At 35.1% G+C, this 19952-nt stretch overlaps 1 protein-coding gene across 1 annotated transcript in view; it reads left to right on the forward strand.

Annotated features, from left to right (window-relative positions):
* Positions 1 to 17903: 17903 nt before the first annotated feature.
* LOC136037143 (dynein light chain Tctex-type protein 2B-like) overlaps positions 17904 to 19952 on the forward strand; it is a 46315-nt gene continuing 44266 nt past the window's right edge. Inside the window, exon 1 of the mRNA XM_065719647.1 lies at positions 17904 to 18067. Within this exon, the coding sequence (XP_065575719.1) occupies positions 18021 to 18067 (47 nt within the window). The 5' untranslated portion in view covers positions 17904 to 18020. The remainder of the gene's footprint in view (positions 18068 to 19952) is intronic.

The following is a 19952-nucleotide window of genomic DNA, read 5'->3' on the forward strand; positions in this document are numbered from 1 at the left end:
AAAAGTGATTGAGGATCCTCCAACGACAGAGAAAGAACAAAGTCTTCGTCTGACTCATCTTTTGATAAAGTAAATCCCCACACTTGTGGTAATAGGGGAGAAGATGTTACACTTTCTAGCCCTACCATTGGTGTTAATGGCACCACAGCTAAAATGGTTCAATTTAACATGTATGACAAGGCTACTCCTGGATGCTCTTGGATGACAACAGACATGAATGACTCTGCAACTATGTTTATTGTTTCACCTAAAAATTTAATTCCTATTCCAATTGTCAGAGGAAGTGCAAAAAGGACGAATCGAAGGATGGGGAAGATTGCAGTTATAGCTGATAAAAAAAACTTTGAATTATAGTTTTATTTTTATTAATCAGATTAGTTAATTAATTTAATTAATCAGAATCAGATTAATGTGATGAAATAAGATTTGTTCAATAGTTGTGTCCCCTTAATCAAAATAAATAAAAAGACAAAATAACAGTTCTTTTTATTTAGATATACTTTTTAAAGTAACACCCCGATCTGCCCCAGATACAGGGAAGAACGGGGTATTTGAACATTTTCTATTTTGACTAAATAAACAATAATTTTGTTCACTTTTGACAATATGAGCGTAAAACTTTGTTTAAATCAATACAATGTACTTTTGCAGAATTGGTCAGCATTATATATTGACTCCTTTTAATTTATAGAAATCATTTTAAACTTAGTACCGTGTTCCATCCCGTGTTCCTCTAAAAATACTAGTAGCAGCAATAGTATTAACGTATTGCCTTTTGGTCAGTTGAACATCCTGCTCATTATGAATTGGAATTTTTAAATTAATGCAATTAGGCGTTGCTATGACGTTGCTGATATGTCCTTTTGATAACCTTTATATTCATTTAAATTTTCGTCACAATACTCTTAGCCTTGCAGGTAGTTGTTATAGAAGCAGTAGTGGAAGTAGTTGAAGTAAATTTAGAAGTGGTAGCGGTGGTAACATTTGTAGAAGCACGCACATATTTCCTTTTGGTCAATTTGATCTTCCCTTCAACAATCGCTGAAAGGCTCACCTGAATGTCCTTTCTCTTTCTGGAAAGTGATAATAATCTATATGGAAACTCAATAGCGTATATGTAAATAATGGACAAATTGTCTAACTTACCGCCCTTGCCCTGAGGGCTGTGGAGGGTTGACATTCCCAAAGGCAAAATTTCTGGACCTTTCTTGACCTGTTGAAAACTTATGTCTCAAAATTTGATAGGATTTTTGTTTTGGGATATGATGAGCGCAGAAGGGAGGGGGTTTGTTGCTCTCAAATAAATTTTGACTCTTACAAAGGAAATTACAACTTACAATTTCTAATCAAATGCCCCTTCCGAGGTTTATATGATAATTTATTCCATAAAATCTTATATGCCTCTAGGGCATAACTAACAACCTTTGCCCCAGGAATCTGGTGGATTGCGTCGACCTTGGAGTTATTGTTAAATGTCCTTTGGACTATTTTGAATAAGATGGCCATGTAACAATTTTAATCGGATGCGTTTGGCGAAAAGAGAAGTGTTTCGGTGGGGGCAAATCGACCTCCTTCACTTCTGACTCTTAAAAGGAAACTAGAACTTTCAATTTCTAATTAAAAGAGCTTTCTCTGAAATTTATACAACGCCCTTCCAAAAACCTTACATGCCCATGAGGCATCACCTATAACCCTTGCACCAGGCTCAGAGGGGTTGTTTCAACCCCGACTGTTTTTAATAGATTGGCTATCTCAAAATTTCTACTTGATACACTTGGAGAAAAAACGACATGAGAGGGGGCTAATGCTATTGGGTTGCCTATGATCTATGAAACCCTAAGAGTTTAAACCAAACTAACAAAGTTGTTTCAACAAAGAAAAATCCTGCCATATATTCCAGCTTCTGTCTTGGTTTACACACAATGAAACCATCTTTAAACCCATCAACCAAATTGTTTCGGTGAACAACCACACGTGGATATAAATCAAATGGAATTACAATATGCTCTTTTTTGTACAATTAACGAAAATAAAACGATTTAAAAAGTAAATTTGAAAAGAGGTGTAGTGAAAAAAAAGGCGTGTCTGATGGTCAGTTTGTAATTGACTCCAAATTCTTAGGTGTCATTCCCTGGGCATGAGGATCACACGGTTTGCTCAGGGGAGGGTTGCGTTAGGAGGCCCAGAAACGACTTCTCCTTAATCAGTTTAAGACCTACAGCTGTAAAATATTTGGCTAAAAGGAAGCTAAATACAAAAAAGAACTTCTTCTGGGGCATGGTCTCCCCCAAAAAGGGTCGTAAATAAAGCGAAAAATATTTATACCTGATTGGCTCGAAACTTATATCACGAGTCCTTGGGCTATAAGAAGCCAAATGAGAAAGAGAAAAAAAATGAAATGAAGTTATCCCTGAAATGAAGCGTGACAAATGGTGAAATTTCTTCTGAATGGTTTGAATCTAAGACCGTTAAGCCTGTATTTAAGGACCCCATGCACTAAAAATTAGTTAAAGGAATATAGGCCCCAAAAAAGGGGAATATCATTTTTTTGATCGGCATAATAATTTAATTCTTATATTTTAGGGCCACCAGGACCCAAATGAACAAGACAAATTTAAAAGGAAACTCGATCTTTGCGACACATCAAGTCCAAAAAGGACAAACTCGTTTTTTAGTTAGGGTTCAATGGTCCCCCAAGTATAAGGCCTGTAAATGGTGAGAAAACTATTTTCTCGATCGGCTTGAAATTTTTGAGGTTTTGTTACCAGACCAAAGTGTCCAAATATTTTTCTTAACAGGGAGATAGGATGAGTTTAAACCTAAGGCAGTAAGTCCATGGGTCAAGGTAATCAATGTAACCTTACAAAAATAGCACAGGGGCACCACCCAAAAAATAGAGCACAAAAAGGGTGCCATTTTTTCTGATTGGCCCGAAGCTCGCATTTTTAAGTCCTTGGGTCGAGTAGACCTTAATGAACAAGAGTATAGAAAAAAATGGTCGTCTGGAAACCTGCCAAGTTTAAACGACCATTGGCTGATTCTTTGTAAAGAGAAGTAGGACTGCCAGACATACAAGTAAAATTTGGTCTGGGTAAGAGCTAAAATTTGTGGCCTTCAAAAGAGCTAAAGAAAATTCATTCAGATTGGTTTGAAAATTTTAATGATCTTTGCTTTGGTAAATTAAATTAAGAAAACAAGTTTATTAACTGAAAGTAAGGAGCAACATTAAAACTTAAAACGAACAGAAATTATTCTGCATATGAAAGGGGCTGCCCCTTCTTCATACCCCGTTCTTTACGCTAATTTTTTTTGTTACTATAAAAAGTATATTTTTGAAAAAGAGTCCAAAGCGTAAAGAGTAAGGCTTTTAGGAGGACAGCCCCTATCTTATACGGAACAATAAAGTTTAAGTTTTTGTTTCAAGTTTTAATGTCGCTCCTTACTGTCAGTTGAAAAATTAAACTTTCTGTCTTAATAGCTTTAGTTCTAAGTAAGTAAAGCTTACTTTCCTTAAATGAAAAACTAAAATGAAATTAGGTTATTAATTTTGACAGATTTTTTCCGTATATGAAGATTTACCCCTTTCTCAATACCTTGCTCTGCACGCTAAAGCTGTTAGCACTTTAAAAAAGCTTCTTATTCTAATTAAACGGCTCCCGTGTTTCAATAGAAGTTCTTAAAAAATTGGGACAAACAGTTAAACTTTAGCAAAAAGAGATTAAAGTATTGAGGAGAGGGCAGCCCTGCATATATAGAATAATTTATGCTCGTTTGTAGTTTTAAGTTTACTCCTTACTTCCATTAAAAAAAACTTTTGTTGTATTTAATTTCATGTCGGTAAATATGGCTCACCCTCCATTAAATGCGCCCCCCTTTCACTAAAAACTCTTCCTTGGAAATTTTTTTCCAGCTTAATGTGCCCCCAGCCGTCGTCAGATTACCTCTAGACGGTTCCATCCTCCCTGAAAATCCCCCTCCCCATAAAATTGCTTAGGAACGATTCAGTCTAAAAAAAAACTCAGTAGTATTCTTTCATTTGAATAGAGCTTTAATCTCTATTTGTTTTCTCAATAACTCCATATTTACCCCCTTCCATGTAAATTATTGACCGAAAGTCAAAATACACGAAAAGTTGCCCTCGGGTAATTCCCTCTGAACATCTCCGCCTGTAAAATTTGGCAAAGAGAATGTAAGACAATTAAAAAGAATTTCTTATAGTAATTATGTCAAATCCCCCGTGTAACATTTTCCCTGAAAAATCCACTCTCTTGAAAATTTCCCTACCCAAAGGAGATTCTCCCTAAGGAAATACATCCCAATCGCAACCCCGCCCCCCAACCAAAAAATGTCTGTATACTTCCCAAAAGTAAATATTATACGTAAACAATGGGCAAATTTTGTAACTTACAGGCTTCTTGCCAAAGATTTTGGGGGGTGATTTTACATCTTAAGACAAAGTTATTTCTTTTTTCATCTATACTGAACAAAATAATCTGAACTTTACTGAATTATATCTGACCTTGATCAAAACTATACTGAACATTTGGGACATTAAATACTTCAGCTTTAACCTTTTCTGGAGTCACTTGAGGTATATTCTTTCATATGTATACAATACATACTCTATTCATATTTAGAGCTTCTACCAACTTCTTCATTAGATCTAGCTTAATATGGAGTGGAAAGAAGATGATTTTCTCTTATGCAGCTGATTAACGATATTTTTTTCCAAGGAATCATTTTTCTCTTTGAGGCCATATCATTTTCGCTCAGTGGTGTTCCGTATCTCTGTCACCTCACAGATATTAGAAGAAAATGAATTTTATTTAGCCATGGCTGTTCAAGAAGAAAGTTTACCATCTTTACGTTTACACAAATAACCAAATAATACTCAGAATACTGAATTTTTTCCATATCCAAATTGACGGTATTAATTCTTATTTGGTTTTTGTCATGTAAGCGATTGGCGTGGATTCAAATTTTTTGCCATTGTGTCAAAGATCACATTTCAGACTTCGCTTGGAGGTGTTATTGAGTGAGTGCCAGCCATTCAGAGATTATTTTACAATATAGTTTTTTTTCTAAGAAAAAGTTTAATATCGTCACAGAATACTAAAATTGTGTTCTTGATAGAAAAAAGGTAATCCTTTTTCCTTTCACGGCATTCATTTTTTGGGTTTCTTGCTCCAGTAAATTTTTTGTACAATCTAGATCCAAGTCATTTTTAAGCTTCTTTTGACAGACTGAGGTCTCTAAAGAGGTCATTCGACTTGTTTCATTTAGAATGTTGAATCAGTAATACAACTCCCTTATTATCACAGTCACGCCACCATAGTTATCAGAAAGATCATCAAATGTGCATTATTCTTCGTCACTGAGCTCTGGTAGCTGATGAAACGTTCATATAAGTACATCATCATCGTGAGCAGCCAATCACCACAAAATATGACATTTCATAATCTTAAAATTAAGTACATTTCTTTACCTTTTTTTATCTTCTAGCTACTTTTAAAGTTCTTTTAGAAACTGATTCAACTTGAAAACTGATAATCGAAATCCTACCTTCCTTTCTATAGTCCCATCTGGTTCTTGTATATCTGCTCTTAAGCTTCTAAAATGTAGTACTTTAATTGCAAATTACTCAGAAACTTCTAAAAGCTCAAAAAATAGCAAAAACGTCCTACCAAAATTCTGCCGAATTTTGAAAGTTGTCTACAGAAAATCGCCAAATTTTGCAGACCGTTTCAAGATAAGTGGTAACACTGCAAGAAAGATAGACCCGTGTTCTTTTACTTGTCCAATGGGATTTTCACTTATAGGGGTTTAACCCCTAAAAGATAGCAACAAATACTTATCTGGCCACGTGTCACTTGAAACGGCACGAATAACTACGAGAATAACAACATTTTTCACATGTAAAATAGCCTATATTGACCGTGTCCGAAAGCTTATTTCACAAAGAATGCTGCATCCAGATGCAGGGTTAATTCTAAATACTCAGTCCGAAAGCTGTTTTCGTCATTTGTTCTTTGAAGCTCAAATCCTTACTCAACAGCAACTTCAGTAGTAGGGGAAGAAACAGAAATCAACCATCAGATTGAAAACAACTTCCATGTAGCTCCTAATCACTTTGCTATTACTGCAAATTAAAGTACTGGACATTCTTTTGCTCTGTCTGATGGAGGAGCATTTTTTTCTCTTACAGTTAATGCATGCACAATTGTCAAGACTTTGATTTTGGATAGCTTAGGTCAGACACTGGGTATATCTAGCATTCACCATAGTCTTTGGTAGGCCTATGCCTAACAATAAGTAAGGCCCATGACTTTCTTATGATGACAATCAAGATCAACGGTCATCACTAGATTCAAGGATTGAATTTTCTCTGGCCCTTGAAATCTAGTGGTCATGCAAATAGGGTGATCATTAGATTTGTAACATAGTGCATATCCACTTATGCACTAAATATATCTCTAGAGAAAATAAGATGTAAATGTCTCCAGGACCATCTAGACCATATCTAGTAGGCTAATAGAAGTGAGATTTTTCATTACCAAGCTGCTGCTAAGAATCAGAATCACAAAGAATTGAGATTAGAAGGCAGTTGTGTTCATAGGCCTTGATTATTTAGACCAATTAGCTTTGTCATATATTTTACCAACTTTTAGCTGAATTCTTTTGTTTTGCATTTGCTTTGATAAAAAGTTGTCTTAAAAAGTGCCAAGTTTAGAGAGTTATGTTAATATTTTTCTTGCAGATCAGAACAATTGTCTTTACAATTCCTTCTGTTTAAAGCATTTTAGAAAGATTAAAAGTGCACCATGGGCATATTGCAGTCTCAAATGAGCTTGTGGAAAACAAGTAGAACACTTAAAATGTGCCAACTTTAGAGAGCTATGTTAATATTTTTCTTACTGATCAGAACAATCATCTTTACAATTACTTCTGTTTAAAGCATTTTAGAGAGATTATAAGTGCACCATGGGCATATTGCAGTCTCAAAGGAGCTTGTGGAAAACAAATAGAAAATATAATGTTCCTTATTTTGTATTATTTCAAGACTAGATTATCACAAAACTAAGCTTTCATATTGCTTATTGTATCTTAAGTAAATACAATTCCTGATGGAGTTTCATTGATACCAGTCTTAAATTTAATTTGTCTAAATAAAATGCATATTGTTTATGGGCAGCAACTATGACTTGAGTTTTTTTTTCAATATTTCCTTTTTTCAAACCATTTTCTGTGGTCACATTTGTGTTCCTTTCTATGTGGCTGGCTCTCTAGCTTGAGAATCCTTTGTCCAAAGGGCACAGGTTTAATTCCTGGCATTACCTGTTTATTTGGTTTTGGACCGGGATCAGTGATGTGACTCTGTTAGCTCAGCTAGAATTGGCCCAACTTTAAAAGGTTACCTAAAGAAATGTGGAGCAGTAAGCAGAAAGGGCATGCAAAAGCATAGGATGGCTGGCCCCTAGCTTCCTATTGTACTTCCTGGCTAAAGGAACACCTGGTCCTTTACTGGCCTACTGACTTAGCCATATAAGCTTTCTTTTAAACATATTAAACATAAGTACAAATGAAGAAATAGCAGTAGGGTAGTTGTTCCTTTTCAATGAACTGTTGATGTATAGACAAGAGTATGGGTCATGAGAGATGGCTGGTGAATGTTTTGCAGGTTTTAAAAATTTAGGGCAATTGCTCAGGTTGGCAACTGAGCACAAAAGTAAAATTTTGTGAATGGTCTTTCTTTGTGACTGCTATACTTAAGTAATGTCAAGTATTTTATAGTTAATCTTTGTTGTTTTGTTTTATTGCAATGGCCCTAGGACTTAAGTGTAATTAAACCAACTTACATCCATCCATTTTCTTCAAACAGACAGGAGTTCTATGTTCCCTAGCTTCAATAAATTTATATGCAATTTTGAGACCAAGGGTTACAAAGTAGGTAAAAACTTGCAAATGGAACTGTGGTGCAACTAATTAATTTGTAAGGAATGTATATCAATTTGAAAAAACAATCATTTAGAATTCAAACAAGACAAATAAATAAAAAAAAGTATCCCTTTGCAACCATTTAATGAATTGTCACAAATGTAGGTCACTCTTAAGATTGAAATGAACAAAGCTTCAATTATGAGTCTGTTTTCTTTCAACAGACTGAAGGGGCAAACCTCCAAGCTTTGCCAAATTCAGTCTCACTTTTGGGCTCTTATCAATGGGAACTTTCTTTGGTCTTTTTTTTGACCAACTAAAAACAGTAGGGAAAGCATCAGGTATAAGTGACTTAAGAGACTTGACAACATTTAGAAAAAGCTACATGCAACCTGATCCAAATAAGGATGCTGTTGTAGAGTATCAAAGAGAAGCCTACAGGTATATCCCAAATATAGTAAAGGCATATTACAAAGAACAAGAACAGGTTCATAGAATACCATTGAAGTGGTAAAGAAACCAGAAAATTCAGATTATAAGATTAACAAGAAACTATGAAAATTACAAGTACAGTACTAGCCTCCTTCCAACAGGACAAATAAGGGGATTCACACCCCAAAGCTCTGACTATTTTCAACCACACCTTTAGGAGCCAAAAAAATCAAATACATTTTGTCACATATCTCAAATATGACAGTTGACTCAGGAGTTCAGGGATTCAATACTCTGTGGAGCCACAAATGGAAGGACCTTTGCTGTCATAAGCATTGTTAATCCTAGCACACACCCACACTCAAATATAACATTCTGTAAAATCATAAACATCTTAAACAGCAAAAATAAAAGACTTTTTATTTTTGATAAACAGTATTTGAAAAGGTACACTACAAGGCAAATATCAGGTTCATCAGCATGTTAAATTTGATGTGACAATGATAAAATTTGTTGAATCTTTTCTGGGATCAAATGTGTTAACTATAGATAACACAGACATTGCAATATCTATTTGTCCATCCATCTGTTTGATTGAGATTCTGAGACTATGACCCTATGTCAAAAAGACTAAGGCTTTTAAAGTTTTTTTCATTGACATTAGGTCAAACAGGGAAGAAAAGGGGGTTCTATACACAAAAAGTAGAATCTGTTGTTGATTTGCTGAAGTTAGTGAAAGGAGTATCAAATTTAAATGAAACATGGAATAAATATACATAGCAAAATATCACCAAATTGGATCCTACTAGAATTTATCAGATTTCTTTAGTATAATTTCAAGAATAAGTAAGGTGCTGTCTCTGATAGTTGACCAAGTTTAAAAAAACAATCCTTTAGATCAAAAAGCTTAAAAATAAATGTGTGTCTGATACACAATATAGTTAAAGATATGTAGTTAAAGGAAAAGCTACCATATTTTTGATCCCTGGGAAATTAGTTTAAAGCCCTATCCTGATTAAAAGAGGTAGCTCACATCAGGTTACTCAATCATAATTCTAAAGGAGCCAGACCATGGTTAAAATGCTAATCCTGCACTGATACTTAGTCAATTATACTACTATTTCAGCTTATTTGCATTGTGATGTTAACAATGGGTTTGCAGCTTTAATGTGATGATTGCTTGAAGACAGGATTATCACCCTATTTAGGGTAGATCAATTTTATTTGAAAGAAAATCATTTGGTAAAATTCTAGTTGATTGACTTCTTGCTATCTCAGAAAGGGGTTATGTTAGGAAAATGAAACTTTCAGGGATGCATCTACAGGTTAAAGTATGTCCTGGGAAGGTACTTTGAAGTACCTACCTCTACTCCTTCTCCCTCTAGAGGGCCCTGACCTTTGATGACTCTCAAAATATGTGTTATAAAAGTGAAATCTGGCAAAATAATTCTGCTGTTGAATGAAGAACAACAAAATTGTTTTCAGCTTCACAACTTTGCTCAACCAAAATTTATAAGGTTTTAAAGATATGCCAATGCATTTCCTAAATTTTGAAAAAAAAAATACATTGATATGGATCAGATTTCTACTCATAAAAGGAATTGTATTTTCAGAACTAAAGGCAGAGAAAAGGCAGCTGATAACTAAAACTTAAGATAAAATGTTGTTTTGTTTAATTTTCAATTTTGACAAACCTATTAAACTCGTCAAATGTGTCATGTAGGCGAACTTTGGGGCTCTCTAGAGGGAGAAGGAGTTGAGAACTCTAGAATTCCTTCCCAGGATATATTTTAGACTGTAGATCCACCCCTGAAAATTTCAGTTTTGTAATCTTACCCCTTTCTGAGATAACAAGAAGTCACTCAACTAGAATATTAACAATCACTCTTATACAATCACTATTATACAACTATCAAAAAACAGCTGATCAGCTATCACTCTACTTAGAGATAATCTTTTAGTAGGGCATGAAAAATTCTGTGTTTTCTCTTTGTTTAAAACCACTTAATTTTTTTGCTTCAAGAATAACAGAACAAGAAGTCAATGATCATTGTATTTAACAGTTATCATACAATTAAAGCTCTATGATCAATGAACAAGGTGAAGATCTACATCCTTAATGATAATCATCTAAAAGCTGCTGATCAAAAATAATTTTTTTAAAACTCAGATAGCCACTTACATTTGAAGTTTTTTTTATCACACATTTTTGGAATTTGAAATCTCTCTGGAAACAGACCTTTCTTTTTATGCTCTGGTCTTCCTTGTGCTTTAGGGTGTGTTCCAGGGACTTACTGTAGTAACCGAATGGTTACTATTTCCGTTCCTAGCGGGAAAATGGTTACTGCCCAACCCACTGGGAACGAGAATAGTTTTACTGGGAACGAGAATAGCGGCAGTAACCGCAGTAAGTGATTTTCTTACCGTGCTCAAAAGAATGGTTAGCGCAGTAAGTACATAATTCACCTTCTTCAACAAAAATCTCATTCAACAAAAAATAAATATGGACAAGAATGAAGTAATGGAATATCAAGTTATTTGCTTGGAAGAAGGTGGGACAGTGATTTTGCAAAAGAAAGAGGAATCTGAGCCAGGTTAGTAAATCACCATATTTTGGGATCAACATTAAAGGACACCCTGAGTAGTAGACTATTAGCAAGTAGGTTAAATCAATGAAAAACTTATCATTTAATTTAAAGATTTCCATGTTTTCTGGCATATCCAAGCATAATTATTACCTTAAATTGCCATTTGGAATCATTCTAAGGATTGACTTCTTCAAGATAACATTGAGGCTCCATTAAATTGCCACATGGTAGCATTTTAAGCATTAACTCCTTTTAGGCTCTGTAAACAGGCCTAGGTGAAGTATTACAGATAAGTTGAGGATTTATGGGCTGCCAAATCATTATTCTGAGACTGTCTTTAATCCTATTGAAGAAGTAGGCTAGGGTAGACTATTCAGAGTCTATTCCAACGGATGGTAATTTTATCCAGTAAAATTCTAATTTATTGACTTCTTGCTATCACTGAAAGGGGTTAGGTTAGGAAAATGAAACTTTCAGGGATGGGTCTACAGGCTAAAGTATGTCCTGGGAAGGTATTTCAAAGTACACATCTCTACTCATTCTTGCTCTACAGGGCCCCGATCTTTGATGACCTTCAAAAATATATATAGCTGAAGTTACATGTTTCCCATTGATTCTGCCAATCTATCCCTCAACCTTTAACTCCCTGTTAATTGAAGCAACTGTAACAAAGCAAGAATGGGGGAAAAGGTAACAGGTGACAGAATACATTGGAACTACATAATTTTGGCTATATATTTGCACATTAGGCAGGTTGGAGGTAAATTATAGTATAGAAATGCATGCTTTTCCCTTTGGTATGTAGGCTAAGTAGAAGGTCACTTGTACCTGATTCTGTCTGTGTTGTTTTTAATTGGATGGGAAACATCCAAAGAAAGTTTCCTTTGAAAAGGAAAGGTGAGAATGCCCAAAAGTGAGATTGAATTTGTCAAAGCTTGGAGGTTTGCCCCTTCAGTCTGTTTAAAGGAAAATGGATTCATAATTGAAGCTTTGTTCCTTTCAATCTTAAGGGTGACCTATATTTGTGACAATTCATTAAATGGTTGTAAAGGGGTACTTTTGTTTATTCATTTGTCTTCTTTGTTTTCTAACAGTTTTTTTAATCTTTAAATTGATATCCATTTCTTACAAATTTTTATTGATACCAGAGGTTCATTTGCAAGTTTTCACCTACTTTGTAATCCCTGGTCTCACAATTACATTTAAATTTACTGAAGCTAGGAAACATAGAGCTACTATCTATTTAAAGAAAATCAATGCATATAAGTAGGTTTTATTGTATTTAAGCCCTAGGGCCATGGCAATTAAAGACAAATTAAAGAAGATTAACTTTAAAATACTGAACATTAAATAAGCATGATAGTCACAAAGAAAAACAAAATTATACTTCTGTGTTCAGTTGCCAACCTGAGCAACAGTCATAAATTTTTTTAATCTAGCAGAACATTCACCCCAATTACATTCACAAGCTATCTCTCATGACCCACACTCTTGTCCATACATCCATATTTCAGGGAAATAGAAGGACCATCATACTGATATTCTTCATTTTTACTTATATTTAATGGGTTTGAAAGGAAGTTTCTATGGCTAAGTCAGTAGGCCAGTAAAGGACCTGGTGGTCCTTTAGCCAGGTAGTGCAATAGGAAGCTAGGGACCAGCCAGCCTATGCTCTTGCATGCCCTTCCTTCTTACTGTCCCTAGATTTCCATCTGTACTCATTTAAAGTTTGGCCAATTCTAGCTGAGGTTAGTCATATCACCAACCCCTATCCAAAACAAAATTAACTGACAATGCCAGGAATTAAACCTGTACCCCTTGGACAAAGCATTCCAGCCCAGAGAGCCTACCACTTAGCAAGGAACACAAATTTGACCAGAGAACAATAATTACTTAAAAAAAGTAGAATATTGAAAAAAAAAACTTGGTATAGTTGTCCCACTACTATCCTGTAGATGCTATAGGTCCATTTTATTTAGACAAATCAATTTAAGACAGGTATCAACAAAACTCCATCAGGGATTGTATATGCTTAAGATACAATCAAGCTATTTGAATGCTTAGTTTTGTGATATTCTAGTCTTGAAATAATAAAAAAAGAGAAAAAGTATATGATCTATTTATTTTTCACCAGCTCATTTGAGCAAAATCATTTGTGACAGCCAAATGCCCATGGTTGGCTTAGAACCTCTCTAAATGCTCTGAAACAGAAGGAATAAAAAAATTATACTAATCAGCATTAAACTGTCCCTTAAATTTAAACACGTGCATTTAATTCGAAAATGACGCTACTGCTAGTCAGCTTACTGTGCCGTTCCCACTGGCTCTACTGCAGTTAGAAATGGGCAGTTACCGCGCAGTAACTGCAGTTACTGAAAAACCGTCAGCTGGAACACACCCTTAGATATGGATCACCACTATCTTTCTTTAGTTTCTTCTGAAAAACCTCAGATAAATGCTGCAATTTCGTAGAATTTTCTCGTGGGGTTTTTGACGTCATAACCCTGCGATAATTACAGATGAAATTCTAGTCCGGACTGAGAATTCTTTGAAGAATTCCAGACGGATGCGAGATTAATTCTGCATACTTGAGCTTTCGGACACGCTCTTAATCTTTTGGCACATGCTCTCTTTAACTGTCTTATATGAAATTTAAACGCCATATTTCTATCAATTGTAATTCCAAGCCATTTGGATTCATTCACGATTTCAATTTGCTCCCCATTTAGAAAAAGGAGAGGAGTCGAATATTTTTTCCTTCGCGTGATTACCATTGCTTTTGTTTTATGGACCAAAACTGCACACAATTTACCTTGGCCCACATTTCCACTAATTTTATTTTCTCCTGGGCCACCCTTTGCCCCTCCTCAATACTATCACACACTATCCACATTCCATTATCATCAGCGAAAATTGTAGCTCTATCCTCTCCTGTGTTCAGTGGTATATCAAATTCACTTATGTTGTAGTAATCAGACCCCAATGAGGAGCCTTGTGGAACACCGCGTTTTCTCAGTACCTTTCTTTCCGAGTATGCTTTGCCCACTTTTACTGTCACTTCTCGTTCTTGTAGATAATCATAAGAAAATCGTAGTAAACGTCCTCTAACATTTGTTGCAATCACTCCTTCTAATATATTTCGATGAATCATACTATCAAAAGTCTCTGATTCGAGAAAACTCCGTGGAGTTGTCTTTCTTGCTCCAAAAGCTGTCCTTAAAGCGCTGTATTGAATAGTTTCCAGCTCCTTTAACAACGACTTTGACGCTGCCATATAAATTATTCCTCCGTATTCTACAGATAGTAGATCTGTTTTTTCTAAAACCACATTGAACATCTTTCAAAGTGTTAGTTTTTTCCACTTTCCATGTAAGCCTCTCCTTAACCATTCTTTCATAGACTTTTCCTAAAACAGGTAGTAGAGTAATCATCCTTAAGTTTTCAATTTTTGAATTATCTTTGCCTTGTTTAGGAATCATAGTCACTACCCCGTCCTTCCATTTTTTCGGAAATTTTCCATCTTCCCAGGCCTTGTTAATGATTTCTAACAATGTCTTTATCCATTTGTCACTTAAATGTTTGATATACTGCGGGTAAATCATATCTAAGCCTGGTGCTGTTAATGGTAACTTTTGAATCACTTTGTTTATCTCCTCTACTGTAAAATGTCTATTATAATCTATATCATTTTCTATTTTAGAGAGTCTCATTACCTTAGCAGATGTAAGTGGTTCCTTATCATTAAATTCGTCTGGTCTTCCAATCACTGACTCTACAAAATCTAGTGCTTTATTCGCTTTCTCTTGTTCTTCTACTATCTCCTCTCCATTAACAATCAAGGGTGGGTTACCATTATCTTCTTTATTCCCTGAAATCAGTTTTTTCACCGTTTTAAAAACTCTACTTGCAGGTTGTCTAAAATCTAACTTCTCCAGAAATTCTCGATACGAACTTTTCTTTGCTTCCAATGTTTGGCGCCTAAAGGCTGCATATCGTCTTTGACACATTAGAAAGTTTTCAAAAGTTTGGGAGCTGCCTGTACCTTCTTCTTGCTTCTAATAACTGTTTCTTTGCAATTGTACATTCATTGTTCCACCAAACACTCAGTTTGCGGTGACTAGGAGCTCTTTCACTTTTTGGAGCCAGTTCTTGTGCTATTTCTAGGAGTGAATTTTGAAATGTCTCTATTTTCCCATTGACATCTTCATAACAGTTCACTCGTGACTGAACGTCTGTCTCTTGTAATTTATTCTTAAAAGCTTCCCAATTAATCTTCTTTAAATTAACTTTACTAGATTCTTCATAATTTGCGTATATACTATTATCTTGAGAAGTCTCTACCAAAATGGGAAAATGATCACTATATAGGGTAGATTAATTATCACTTGTTATTGGTACTTTTGATGCTAGTGAGGCTGACCCTATGGTCAAGTCTATGGTCACTGATCTTCCTGTTCTGCTATTGATTCTAGTTGGTAAATCCTTTGGGGTAAGCAGGCGAATATCAGAGTTTTTCATTAACGATTCAATGATTGTTTTTCCATTTCTATTATCATTTCCACACCAAAGACCGTTGTGCGCATTTAAATCTCCTATAATCAATAGTTTCTCCCCTCCAGGCACTGTATCTATAATTTTTTCTAGACCACGATCACTTAAGAGTAGGTTACCTTCTGGTATATAAATATTGAATATGTTAAGCTTTACTTTATTTTTAAGATATAGTTTACATCCAACAACTTCCATTTGGTAATCCTCCTGCATTGGCAAATAAATTGGGGTATAATTGATTTCCTTATTAATTCCAATAATCACTCCAACTCTCTCTTTATTCCATCTCTCTAATCTCACTATTTTATAATCTCTGAATGATGGATTTATATATGGTTTCAGATAAGTCTCTTAAATGCAAAAAACGTCTATATTATTCTTAATGCAAAAGTCTAGTACTAGATCCTTATTCACTTTAAACAATGATCTTGCATTCCAAGACATAATTGTTATGTTTGATTTAATAGTCATTTATTTATGGACTGATTCAAAATACGGCTGCTATTCATTTGCATGATTCCCAAACTTTCAATAAAACTACAGAGTTTATCAACTTTTTCTCTGATAGGCAGGTTCTCTATGCTTAAAATTCCTGGTGACAACACTAGACCAATCACAATCTTATTTATAGTATTACTCACTATTCTTTGCTGCATCTGACTATTTTCATTATCCCTAAAAGGCACGTTGATTTTTGCTTGTTCTTTATATGCCTGTTTGTTAGTCACTTCAGCATATGACCTATAAACTATTTCGGCTCTTCTAAAACTCATTTGATGTCTTTATGCAACTTTTAGAATCTCAGTATTCCTTTGCCTGACAATACATTGCATTGAAGTTGATGGATGGTTACCATTACAATTGATACATTTGTATAATGATGTTTTATTTTGTAGGTTATTGTTCTTCATTTGACACAGTCCAGATGCATGCTTTCCAGCACATCGTAGGCAAATTTCTTCTTTTGCTAGGCAATATTTCTTTACATGTCCATATCTTTGGCACTTATGACATTGTAGCAATTGTCTCTTATATTCATGCACAATCCGCCTCCTCCCCCCCAACCAGACCACTGGAGGAAGGAAATTATTTTCAAATGTTATCAATATTGCTAGACTGTCTTCCATTTTCCTAGTCTCTCTGTTAAATCTTTTTTGCCTTTTGGCCCCAATTATTGTAATTGGGCTATGTAAACTATCTAAAACATCATCCTCTGAAACATCAAAGGGTATTCCCTTAATTATCCCTCTTACTGTCTTATCTCTTCTTTTGGCTTCTATTGCCAAACCACACATTTGACTTTGCTTCAAAATTTTCTCAGCTGCCACCTCATTTTTTACAAAAATAACCATTTTCCTTCTTTGGGCAAAAACTTCAAACTCAAACTTTGTTTTCTTTTAATAATTCTTTCATGCACTTTGAAAGTCTGAAATCTTCTGGGAATCTGTTTGATTCCTCTTCCTCCTTTACTTCAATGACCATTCCAATCTTGAAAAGTTCTTCTTCTGGTATATCAAATTCTTTATTAATATTTAATTTTGTTGACACCCACTGTCTCTGGTTTGGCTCCATATTTATCCCTTTCTTTCCATCTTTTGGAACCTAGGATGAGAGTCCATCCTTATTCACTACATTATACTTTTTCGATTGAGGTTGTTGACACTTAGTATCTGTAGCTCTTCTTTTTGTAGCTAATTTGTTGTCTATTTCAGTGTTCACACCTTCTACAACATAAGGGTTAACACAATCAAACATGACTATTTCCTGTTCACTATATGCTTCTCTGCTTTTTGGTAAGGGTGGGTACTCCTGACCAAGTAGTGGGCTGTATCTATTTTGCGTGCGTACCATTGGTACATAGGATGATACAGTAGGCAAGCACATGTTATTAGGGCTATTAGAAGGTTGGATTGGTATAAACATTTGCCCGTACTGGTTAATTACAGGTACTGTTGTTAGTCCTTGCATATTTTGGTAGCCATAGGGGATTTTGACTGGAGCCCCTGATGGCTCCATTATTGTTCACTTTCCTCTTCTTGCAAATATATTCTTTAAGTCTTTCCAAATTAAAAATATTTAATCTCCTTCCACACTAAAACTCTAGTCCGTCTTTTTCAACTTTGTGACGATTGAATTGGATAACTTTGAAGTCTCTAAAATTCACATTCAATAATTTGCTTTTCCAGTTATTACTTAATACTGACAATGTCTCTAGACTTAATTATTTCACATGTTTATCCATTTAAAAAAAAATATGTAACATTGACGTCACTTGTCCTCAATAATCTTTTCTTTTCGGGGATAGAATGTGCAAGCCCACGGACAAGTAATCCTGAGTGTTCGAGGGGTAATCCGAGTTACTTCTGACGTCATGTGCGTCTCATAAAACGCTAATCGGACAAGTAAAAGAACACGGGGAGAATTTAAAAAAGAGAGACATGGTTCCCTTGACAACTGGTAAACAGAGGATTAGTTAGTATTTTTGCGTCTCAAAAAATATTCAACGTCATAAGGATGGAGCAAGAAAATTTCTATCAAGTTTGCCCTCCTGTGGATCAAAGGTAATTTTTTTTTCGAAAAATATATCACATTACTAAGCCACTCTTCCCGCTGTTAACTGTTAACCCTCTTCCAATTTCTAAGTCTTAGCAATTTGCCTACTTGACAGTTTATTTTTATGGAGATTTTTATAAAAAACATCATACTTTAATTCTAAGTTTTCTTTTCTCTGGTTTTAGTTTTAAAAATGCAATTCCTGTTATTTGAGGAGATGTCAAGCCATAGCCTACCTATGTTATTTCCCAAATGTAGGAGATGTATTTGCAGATCTTTGAAATCTTATAATTAGGTATTGAGCAAAGTTGTGAAGCTGAAAAATAATTTTCTAGCACTTTATTTAAGCAGAATATCAGATTATACCTAAGATTTTAAGCCATATCAAGGCATTTCCCCTAACTTTATGGAATGTATTTTCTAATCTTCCAAACATTCTAAAATCAGGATTGAGCAAAAGTCAAAGGCTCAAAAAGTTTCCTTGTGTTTTATTTAAGCATTATCTGTTTCTCAAGGTGTTAGTTCTACAATGTAAAGATTGTCAAAGACCAGCACCCTTTGGGGAGGAAGAGGATCATTGCTGCTCTGGGTTCATTCTTGAGTTTTTTCAGCTTCTTCAACTACTTTCCAAGATAAACAAAAGCTCTCATCTAGAATTTTACCATGATTTGAAATGTTTTCAAAATATGAATAATGCTGGAAAAAAACATGACAATATGATTAATAGAAACATCCCCCATATTGCAAAGCAAGGATTTTATTCTTTGAATTTTGTTTTTATCCTAGGGCTGTATCAGGGAGGATGGGGTGCACTGCCAGAAAAATGGCTATGATATTTGGAAAATGCATAAAGTTAGGAATCTAATGGTAATAGTTTTATCTTATTGGCATGCTTTCTTTAGGAGTGTTCAACCACTAAACTACTACAGCTCACTGCAGCACCAAGCTGCCCAATGCCATCACAACTCCACATGCTCCTCCTACATCCTAATTAGGGTGAAACACCCCCTAAAAGTCAAAGAATCTTAACCAAAATCACACCATCAGATTCAGCATATCAGAGAACCCTACTGTAGAAGTTTCAAGCTCCTATCTACACAAACGTGGAATTTTATATTTTTTGTCAGAAGGCAGATCACTGATTTGTGTTTATTTGTTTGTTTGTTTTTTTCCCCAGGGGTAATCATATTGACCCAGTTGTCCAAGAGCATTGCAAGAGGGCTCATTTTAACGGAAATGAAAAGTTCTAGTGCCCTTTTTCAGTGACCAAAAAATTGGAGGGCACCTAGGCCCCCTTCCATGCTAATTATTTTCCCAAAGTCAACGGAACAAGATTCTGAGATAGCCATTTTATTCAGCATAGTCAAAAAACCTTATACCTATGTCTTTGGGGACAACTTACTCCCCCACAGTCCCCATGGGAGGGGCAACAAGTTACAAACTTTGACCAGTGCTTACATATAGTAATGGTTATTGGGAAGGGTACAGGTGGTTTCAAGAGGATTTTTTGGTTGGGGGAAGGGGTTGAGAAGAGTGGGACATGCTGGGGGAGCTTTTCATCAAGGAATTTGTCACAGGGGAAGAAAATTTCCATGAAGGGATTGCAGGATTTACTAGTATTATTTAAAAAAAAAACAATGAAAAAATAAATATGAAAAAGTTTTTTTTCAACTGAAAGTAAGGAGAAGCATCAAAACTTAAAACAAACAGAATTTATTACCCATATGAGGGGCTCATCTCCACCTAATACCTCGCTCTTTATGCTAAAGTATTTTTAGTAATTTCAACTATTTATTCTATGGCTTTTGTGATTCAGGGGTCATTCTTAATGAATTGGGACAAAATTTAAGCTTTAGTGTAAAGAGCAAGGTACTGACGAGGGGGCAAACCCCC

Source organism: Artemia franciscana, chromosome 16, assembly GCF_032884065.1.
Source record: "Artemia franciscana chromosome 16, ASM3288406v1, whole genome shotgun sequence".
Taxonomy (NCBI): domain Eukaryota; kingdom Metazoa; phylum Arthropoda; class Branchiopoda; order Anostraca; family Artemiidae; genus Artemia; species Artemia franciscana.